General features: G+C 40.3%; 1 protein-coding gene across 1 annotated transcript; it reads left to right on the plus strand.

Annotated features, from left to right (window-relative positions):
* Positions 1–7,592: 7,592 nt before the first annotated feature.
* On the plus strand, positions 7,593–9,809 carry LOC124273311. The gene is made up of 4 exons (XM_046708551.1): positions 7,593–7,780; positions 8,021–8,112; positions 8,454–8,652; positions 8,859–9,809. The coding sequence occupies exons 2-4, from the start codon at positions 8,072–8,074 to the stop codon at positions 8,982–8,984; spliced, it is 366 nt and encodes a 121-aa protein (XP_046564507.1). The 5' UTR covers positions 7,593–7,780; positions 8,021–8,071; the 3' UTR covers positions 8,985–9,809.
* Positions 9,810–10,384: the final 575 nt, after the last annotated feature.

Raw genomic sequence — 10,384 nt, forward strand, 5'->3', positions numbered from 1 at the left:
TAGTGGGAACTATGGAAGGATATCCGAGTGGGCAGTGTATGGACTCGCGCGTTTATCGCATATTAATAACTATGATCCGTGTCGATGAGCTCTTGCTATGTAAATTCCAGAAATAAACCTGCTCGCTCTCGAGGCGCGGTAGACAGCACCCTGTATTACGAGTATGTTGTACTTGGTAAACATTTTATGTTCGTTTGAGCGAAGCGAATTAGAACATAATAGTACTGGCATGTGACGCTCGACTCCCACTATACGAAGGTATCCGGAGGAATCACATTTGGTATCGATCTTCAGCAAACCATGCCTCGTAAGAGTCAGTGAGTGAGTTAAAGTACATCAGTACTATTCCATCCATATGGCGACGAGACCACGTATGCAGACAACTACATCCTAATTTCAAATGTTAAAATACATATGTCTTCATTACAGTGTTATTTGGAAATAGAAATACCATAACACCACATGTAAAAACTGACAACTGGTCACACATACATAATTAAAATTGATGATAGCGACCGATTTCTCCCCATTTGTTCAATTGCTCGATAATGTGAGTCCATTGCATTTTAAAATGCCTGTCGTAAGAGTGAGTGAGTTCAAGTGCATCAGTACTATTCCAGCCATATAGCGACGAGATCAAGTCTGCAGAAAACAGATCCTCCAGATGTATTGCTCCATAATTGAGTCCATTGCATTTGGAAAATCCACAGTCAAGCCGAAACTGCCAGTTATTTATACCCTGTATACAAAGTCTTCTAAACTTCAATAAATGCTCACTTTCTTCAAACTTGTTAACCTCCATCTTCCATCAATTGCTTGCAAACATTTTACTCGTTACCAAATAAGGCAGTCTTACATCCACAGAGTCTACATACTGACCCCCTGTGCATGTGATATGCAAGGATTTATTCAGGGTCAAACAAATTTGATTGGCTTTGATTCTCCATGATAAATCTTAAGTTTCTTGAAAATGTCAGCATATTTTGAATGCTCATGAAATCTGCCATCCCTGTGGCCTTGACCATATATAGGACTGATAATTACCAAAATGTTTAGATCCATATTTTTGTTTGCTGAGTTGAGTTCAATTTTATGTCGCATCGGCGTTATTTCAGCCATATAGCGACGAGACCAAGACCACGTGGCGTCGTGTGTCTTTACAGAAACATCAAGCCGACTTGTAGACTGCCAACATTAAAAATTTGAGCTTTAAGTACCGCCCGAATGCGTCTGTTGTTCATTGTGAGATCAAGACTTGACAATGAAACTAAAAAATAGCTAATGCATCGGTTTTGTTAATTAACTCACTTACAAAACCTGTAACATAGGTGACGCATAACATTGACGCCATCATTACCCGGAACACATTGTCTTGATGGCATGACGATACATGAATCGTTTAAAACATTAAACATGATGCAACATAATCGTAATGTGGGCCCATAATACCATCACACCCATTAACTACCCTCCAGCATGTCTACAATAGCATGCATTATTGAGATCATTGTTTCATTTATCGATTTGGGAGATCAAGTTTCATCTCTGCTTTTAATTGATCCATTCATACACAGTAAGTTCTAACTGCTTCAAACATTTGTCCTTTAACTTTCATAAGAGAAGTTTCTGTTCGATTTGATAATTGATAGTGCTTGTTGTCTGGCGTTGATGATTTCAACTTCACTTGGGTCGATGCGTCTGCTGCTGGAGGATTTATGTCCTCGGTGGCGTTTCTCGATTATGCTGAATCAGATATTAATACAACATTGACCCGACAAAAGACATTGTGAGTCCTGACATTAAACTACTCACCTCTTTGTTGAACATTGAACATTTTGTGAGTAAATATGTAATAGATTTACTGGATTTACTTTTCAATGCCTGACTGTCTGGTTTCTTTTCAGGCCGCCATGCCTCGAGGGTACTGCTGTTTGACCTCAAGCAACAAACAAACACACATGCAAATCGTGTGAACGACGGGTACTTACCCTTTTCTTGTTGTGTCACCGCTGATTTTTTCTCTCGTTTACCTAAGTCAAGCTAAATATACTTACTTTCAAGTCAAACTGTTTCAATGACAGTGGTCACCTGTAGGACAGGACCTGTTTACAATGTTGTTGTCACAGACTGGCAGTGGCCCATTCAGGCAATGTTCACAGAATGGATTGCCGAAATAAGATGCTTGTCAGACTCACAGTCGCCCATTCACGCAAAAGAGAGAGAGAGGGAGGGAGGGAGGGAGTTAGGGAGGAGGAGACGGAGAGAGAGAGAGAGAGAGAGAGAGAGGAGAGAGAGAGAGTGAGAAATATCCTAAAATATATCGTTTTGACAGTGAGTTTCTACAATGATAAATAGAATCTCACCCTAGTGTTCTCTGATACCAAATATACCTACACTCGTTATTAAAAGTAAAATAAAATCTAAATGTAACTTCATGAATTCCTGTTGATATACAGTGGAAGCCCTCTAAACCGGCACTCGTTGGGACCGACAAAAATGTCGGTATAAAGGCGTGCCGGTTTAGAGAAGGATCATAAATTACCTAGCTTCTATCGGGACCAAATTCTAGTGCCGATAACGAGAGCATGCCGGATTGGAGGGCTGCTGGTTTAGAGGGTTTCCACTATAATTGATATCAGTAGGTACTTATGTGATATTTTCTATATATACAGTACGTAGCACGCATTTGTAAAGACACTGTTAGTTTACCTAGAGAAGTAAACGAGGATTAGAATACATGCTTGTTTGATTGTTAAACAGTAACAAGAACTATGGAATAGATACGCTCTGCTGCAGGTACGATTCTCGTGGCGAGCGTACTCAATAACATATGGATCGAAGGCGGCAATAGTTATAATCTTGTGTACAGAAACAACAGCTGTCAAGTATGTTCAAGAGTTACACATTTGCATCAGGCAGAAGTTAAGGGTCTTAATGGTAATGGGAATATGTTGCTTTGAGATACATAAACATTGAATCATTCGACGGTATGCTGCTTTGGCTTTTTGCTAATAGCTTGATTGTAGAAGGAAGGTATTTCACTCAGGATAAAGTGCTACTAATGGGCTCTTTTATATATGCACACTCTATTACAAGACGTTGCTCCTACAAGACATGTGTATGGACTGTGGACTGTTGCTGTGAACGTTGTGCACTTACACACATGATGTAGAATATAGACACGCCAGTGTGCTACAAATAATCAATTTCTCAGGCAGAGAGTGCTTATGGTACATTTGATTTAATGCCTTTAGACTTGGAATAAGTGCACATGATTCAATTAAGAAACAATAACGGTTAGCCCTTATCATTTTAAGAGATATGGTTAATTTCACAGGACCACCTGTGACAGGCCAGGAGATGTGTTTCACTGGATAAAGCATTCGGTTAACACTAGTCTTGATCAGTAAAAAATGCTCTCTTCAACAAGTACCACCATGATCGTATTTCAAACGGCTAACATTTTGTTTTTAACAGTCAAATTCCAATTAGCTCTATTCCAGTCACTCAATAGTACGGACACTTATCAAAATGTGGCATTCTATAGGAGGCCTGAGATGGATGATCTGGTGTTCACCAGGAGCCTGATAGAAGAGATGAACCAGGTGGACATGAGGGCTGAATGTTTCCCTCTATGTCACCGGCGGGAGTTGTGTAACCTAGTCTTGTACAACTCACTCACAAGGAAGTGCAGAGTATACACTGAAGCCTTTGGCTCGATCAGTGACGGCACAGTTGAAACTGGATGGCAGTACTATGGAAGTGAGTATTAATAAATCATTAGAAAATACCCATCTGAATATTCTTTTTAAATGAATGTCATGTGTGGAGTTACCATTTCCCAAGGCTCTCACACACTTCTTTCGCGATGTTACTCCAAATTGCCACTTGTTTTCAGACATCATATATTGCAGTGTTTAATGATATTTTAAGAACATACTGTCTTATGATACCTCAATGTTGTGTTACTCATACAATGATACAACTGTTCAGCAAAAGTAATGCAGGAAATGATCTCAATTCGGCAGCAGTGAGGATATTTATTTTTCTTTTAACGGTAAGGTTGGTTTAAAAACGTTGTTGCTCTTTGGTCTATTTCTGAATTATGTTCTATTCATCTCATGGGTGTACCAAAAGAGGAATTCTGAATATAGCTCTGAGTAGGTGACCAATGAAGAATCGGTCAAAATGTTCACCAGTAGTAAAGTAAGTGAGTGAGTTAAGATTTATAGCCACATCGGCAATAGTTCTGCCATATCATGACTTAAAAAGTAATACATTGATAATAAATGCACCAGTGGTAAAGATAATATGATGACGAGTGCCTCTAAACGAATATTACCATTTGAATTTTGGGATCGAGAGTCCATCATTAAAACTTTTATCTGGACAAATTGGAATTTCAATCAACCATTGAAATGGCACAGGCAGGAGCTTCATGGCTCAACCTTTACTAAAAGAAATTTAGACTGATGATATTTTGAGCATCTTGACAAACGTCAGTAGTTTGAAGACTATTCTTTGTCTCACTGGAAGCCAGTGTAGTTCTTTCAGCACAAGTGTTATGTGCTCCTGTACCCTGGTCCCGGTGATGGGTCTGTCTGCACAGTGTTGTACTCGCTCAAGTGTTGATCTTGTGCTTCGTACTAAGGACTGTTGCTGTGGGACAAAGAAAGGATCAGACACTTCACGGTATTCCTGTCTCCATATTTGTTCATTTTTCCAATCTCCAGATATGATAGTATGCATTTTTGTAAACGTTGCTCACATGCTTGTTCATGCTGGAGGTTGAGTAAAAAATCCCACCCAGATTTCGAAAAAATTGGACTTGGGTCGATTGTGACTAGTTTCCGTATTGACTTCATTTGGGATGACGATATCACAAGAAACTGGATTTTGTCATCAGTTAGTTTGAAAAAGTTGTTTGACATTCATCGCCTGATATCTGCAATGCATTTTTTAATCCTTTCAAAAGTGACCTCCACTGAAAGTGGCACCAATGGCTTGGGTGTCAGCTGGAATCTGAGACATTGTTTCCTTGCAATGTCTGCAACAGGGATAGTGCATACAGCAAAAAGTACTTGGTCAAGGAGTAAAAAAAAGACTCCATTTATGGGACCGGATTGTTGCCGATCTGCAAGGTATGATGATAACTACGGCAAGGCATCTCCACTGACGCCAATACGTGATTCCTGCACAGATTCCAATACATTTTCACATTGTATCAAACGCTGAAGACAGATCCAAGAGGACGAGAAGAGAATCACAGCTCCATTAGTGTCAATGGCTTGAAGTAGATCATTCTGGATAAGCAACAGACCAGTTTCCGCGCTGTGTCCTGTCTTGGGGGCTGACTGTAGAACTTCTCCAAGGTTGTGTCTATACATATGATCTTGCAGTGCTATGACTGTATATATCGCTCCTTCGATTATTTTAGAGAAAAGGGCCAAATTTGAAACAGGCCAATAGTCTGAAAGAAGATGTTGATCAAACGTTGGCTTTTTCAAGAGGGACTTTAACAATGCTTCTTGATGCACAGGTGGAAGCATGTTCCCTCCTAGAGATTTATTCGTGATGGTAGTGAGAATGGGTGCAAGAGCATCTTGACACTGTTTCAGAAGCCACGTGGGACAGGAATCAAGGGTACATGATTTCGTAAGAGTCTTCATGAGAACTTTTTCAACTGCTTTTTCACAAGTTGGTGTGAATTCAGCCAGTGGTGCCAAAACAGGAGGGTCAGGCACATCATGTTCTGTCCTTGCATCGCTGCTGTCTTCAACTATACTAGCCACATAAAGAAACAGTGCATTGTCAAGAAATTATCCCAGTTGATAAGTACGATAACAATGTCAAAGGTACATATAAACTTTAATTGAGGGATCATGAGACCATAACAAGTCGGGAGAATTTCATTTGAAAAGTCAATCACAATGACGCCACGAGTCCACAAGCGGGACAGGGGTCAAACGAGCATGTCACAAGCTCGATAACGGGTATGTCCACCATCAGCATTGAGAACAGCAGTACATCGACGACGCATAGAGCCATAGGCCATGACGTTGCAGAAAAGGAATTGCCACAGGTCGAATAATCTGATCCCTGTAGCCCACACCAGTTAAGTTGCCCTGAACAATCACCAAAGGAGTTCTTTGGCGTGCTGTTATTCCACCACAAATCATCACGGAACCACCACCAAAGCGATTCCTCTCCAAGACACAGGCCTGTGCATAACGTTCTCCCACGCGTCTATAGGCACGTTGACGTCCATCACTATGGGAAATGTTAAACCTGGACTCATCTGTAAAAACAACATTTCTCAACCAAAACAAGGGTCTGCGGACATGATTTGGGCACCACATTCGGGGAGCTTGTCGATGACGTTGTGTCAGGATAGGCCGTATGGCGGGACGTCGTGGTCTGATCCCGTGATGACGTAATCGTTGTCGAACTGTGTTGGGGTGGATACGGCGAAGTCCTAGGATGGTTCGGGCAGTCATCACTGCAGTCTGAAACCTGTGGCGAAGTTGGGTCACCCTTATCCATATGTCCTGTCTTGGTGTTGTTACACTTGGACGTCCAGAACGTGGCCGATCGATGACGTCATTTGTGTTCTGGTAGCGTCTCACCAGTTAAGAAATGGTGCTCCGGTGGCAGTGGAAATGTGCAGCCACTTGTCGTTGAGACATTCCCCCACGGACCATCCCAATGGTATCATGGTATTGTGCAGACGTCAGCCTTGGCATGCTATGCGTTTCAATAGCAGTTTAATTTTTTGAACGATCGCAAGGGCAGGGGTTGAGCTTTCCAAAGTGACAGTATTGTGTGGCATTCATTTGCTCTGTTTCTCTTTCCCGGAATGCACGAAAACAAGGTATTGCACGTCTCAAGGACGAACCCACTGACGTCACGGAACGTGGCATGTGCATGCATGTTGGATATATGTCACTAATCTCTGAGTTTAAATCCTTATGTGTCTACACAGGTTTGATATTTAAATATTTGTATGCACAGTTTCTTTATGTGCCTAGTATATATCAAATGTTTGCGGGTGTTCTTATAATTTTGATTGCCGATGTGACGTTAAATATTAAATCACTCACTCACTCACTCTTATAATTTTGAGAAATTGTTGCTAACTGTTCTGCAGATGAGTGTTTTTTTTCATGAAAAGCAGGGAGTTTGCTACCCTAGTACACAAAATGTCCTCATGATTCAAGTCAATGAGCTGATTCGATCTTTGATGATCGTGATTAGTTTAATTTAAGTATGATTGGTGAAAATATATTAATCTTGTTTTCTATGTCAAACCCATATTTGTTATGAGTGATATAATGTATACAACAGTGTGGCTTGGGTTACAATAAGCTAATACGTGACACAGGTAACGTTCGGGACTGTGTAACGTTTTGACATAAGACTTATAAAGAAAATATGTCCCCGTTTATGTTGTCATTAGACTTTTTTATTTTGTATTCCATTTACTTGAAGTTGGGGCTGCACAGCTACACACACGTAACAAGAAAATCTAATTCCAGTAAACCCTGATGCCTGGGTTGGTGACGTTAATGTTCCTGTTTCGTTTTCGGTTTCCTGTGTCAACTTTAGACTTGACAATGCGCACGCAGATGTTGACGTCATCAACACTGTCCCCAAAGATGTCTGCAACTCCAACATCATTGCCTCCGACGACAACACATCTTCATGTTATATTGGTGCATCATGGGAAGTGGTACCAGTCAAGTGTGTGTCATGTTACACAGGCCTCCCACAACAGTACGCGGTATGTTGACGATAATATGTAATGTATACATTAATATCTGGAATGGTGACACACAGGACAAGACTGATTACTAATCAAAGTTTTAACAAAAGAGTGAAATAAGACCATATATCTAAGAACCAAATGGGATATCGTTATGGTATATCTTCACAGTTTTATTACAGTGAGTATACACTTGAGTATAAATATATATTTGTAAATGAAACAGTTTGGTTATTTAAACGTACTTTTTTCAAACAGTATCCATATGCGGGACATACAGAAGAATTGACCTTTGACCTTGCTGCAGGGATGAAGCTGAAGCTGGAAGTGTCAGGAGACACAACTCTACCGTAAAATAACTTGTTTTCTACACTGTAGCAGATTTGTTTTGCACCGACTATTTTAGCAATATATTTGCGGCACATATATATTTTTGTTTAATGACATGTACAAGCGAGAATAGGTGGCAGAAGGGCCCATAGCATGAATATGATGACCAAATCTCCTCAACCAAATTGGATGTAGGGTTTATTCAGGGTAACCTTAATATAATGAGGACAACCAAATCCTTGACAAATAATGTCAGATATGAATAAACTCCCATAAAGTTTCACAGTATCGCTATATAACATTTATGATATTCTTTTACCAGTGCATCTTCATAAATACATGTACATGTCGTTTGTCACAGCAACGATGTCTGGATGGTTACCCTGACCGAGGACTTCGTGTATGTGTTGTCTTCGAGATGGAGCACTACCCCAAATGTAGCCATCTTCAACACTAGGCAAGGTGGAGTATTTGGAGCAGAGGAAAGACTGTATGGTCTTTCAGTGAACAACATCAGCAACTACCGTATTGAAATCAACATAAGTCAGTCTACCTTCGAGGTATGCAACGCACACATCTATAAGGTGAAATCTAAGATATGTATGGTGATTGATAACAATAACTGACTTTGTCCAGAAAAAATGACCAAGATAAACGCTTTCATTTTTGCTGGCAAGAAAGTTGCACGATGTCATTAAGACAATTAAACATATAGCACACATCTCACTTGTGTTTGACATTGGGTTTTATTGATTTCTCTTTTCAGACCTATGTCGACGGAACTCTGTGGATGACCAACCAGATGCGTCTCCCGTTCATTGATGTCCGACGTGTAAATGTTGAAGGCTTTACCGCACTGCGGAGTTTCCACATTGGCTATGAGATGTGCTGATTTCAAGTGATGACTTTCACATTAACTCTGCACAGAGATGTATAAACTTTGGTTTTCTGTTTGCCTGATCTTTAAATTTTTACAATTAGTCTCCTGTAATCATCAGCAATGTACTGTGCACGTTCACATTTAGGCTACATAGAGGCATTTGTGACATTGCCTCTGTGCTATGCTGTGCTGTACTGTGATACTTCTAACTAATGTTGATTCCTAACCCGTTAACCTGGAATCACACCCTATTCTTGCTAGGTCTGACACCAACAAACAACAAAGAACGTGATGTAAGAAACATGTGTATTCTAACAGTAACAACGTTCACAAATCAATACACGTCACTTCAAAGATATTGCACTGGCGGTTCACGTCACTTCAAACATATCCCACTAGCGGTTCACGTCACTTCAAATATATCGCACTAGCGGTTCACGTCACTTCAAAGATATCGCAGTAGCGGTTCACGTCACTTCAAAGATATCCCACTTGCGGATCAAGTGGAGAGGCAGTGCAAATTCAAAAGTTATGCAAAACAAGAGTAGGCGGTTTGTTATGATTGGAAAATGTGCACTACAAAAATAACAAAATTTTGTTGATGTCCAAATATATGTCATTACAAAAAGAGTCACTGTTCACAAAAGCTTCTATTTGCTTATATGATTTTGATTGTGTTTCTTTAAATCATACAAATGTTTTGCCATAAGATGAACATGGTTTAATTCACTTTTGTGAGAATTATTATGTAGGATTCAATTTGTTGTTTTGGACTTTGCATTACCTCTGTATACTGTCTTGTTGTTTGTTGTATTTAATAAACAGTGTGTAAATGTATTACGTTTCTCAGACCAGTGCATTCGACCGATGACTTTTGTTTAATACAACACTTGTCAATATCAGGCAAACACTATTCACCAAAACATGTCAGTCTGGGATGGAACATTAATGTGCAACCAACTGTTGGTGATGATGAGCATTATGATGTCGGCATCATGATATGGTCTGAGACATTTCAGATTTTGTTATTGAGTATGGCACTCGTTGTTACAACTATTTCCACTCTCAGTTGTATTGACAAACCTTTTGGAAAAATGGGGAAATCCCACTTACATATGTCTGTAATGGTGCGGTCCCAGTGGCGACCTCGGAGCTCGACCGACTCGACCTCGCAAACTACTCGACCGGTCTCGACCTGGGGGGTATCTCGACCTCACAACGACCTCAAAACGACCTCATAACGACCTCGTAAGGACCTTTACGACCTTAGTAGTATATAGAATGGGGATTCTGTGACCGGGTAACTAAGAGCGTAATTTTATGCCAATTCCGCTCCCAGCCCCCAAGTATAAATCAACGATTTCGAGCAGAGACATCATTCGATGGACAGCCCATGCACCTCAAAGATTTCG

The sequence above is a fragment of the Haliotis rubra genome, unplaced genomic scaffold, assembly GCF_003918875.1.
Source record: "Haliotis rubra isolate DU_JTF1 unplaced genomic scaffold, ASM391887v1 Scf1795, whole genome shotgun sequence".
Taxonomy (NCBI): Eukaryota; Metazoa; Mollusca; class Gastropoda; order Lepetellida; family Haliotidae; genus Haliotis; species Haliotis rubra.

Excerpts from the sequence above, each read along its gene's own strand:
- LOC124273311 (XM_046708551.1), top strand. The coding sequence starts at position 8,072 with ATGAAGCTGAAGCTGGAAGTGTCAGGAGACACAACTCTACC. Across the intron at positions 8,113-8,453 it reads TCAGGAGACACAACTCTACC|CAACGATGTCTGGATGGTTA; the intron begins GTAAAATAACTT and ends CGTTTGTCACAG. Across the intron at positions 8,653-8,858 it reads TAAGTCAGTCTACCTTCGAG|ACCTATGTCGACGGAACTCT; the intron begins GTATGCAACGCA and ends TTCTCTTTTCAG.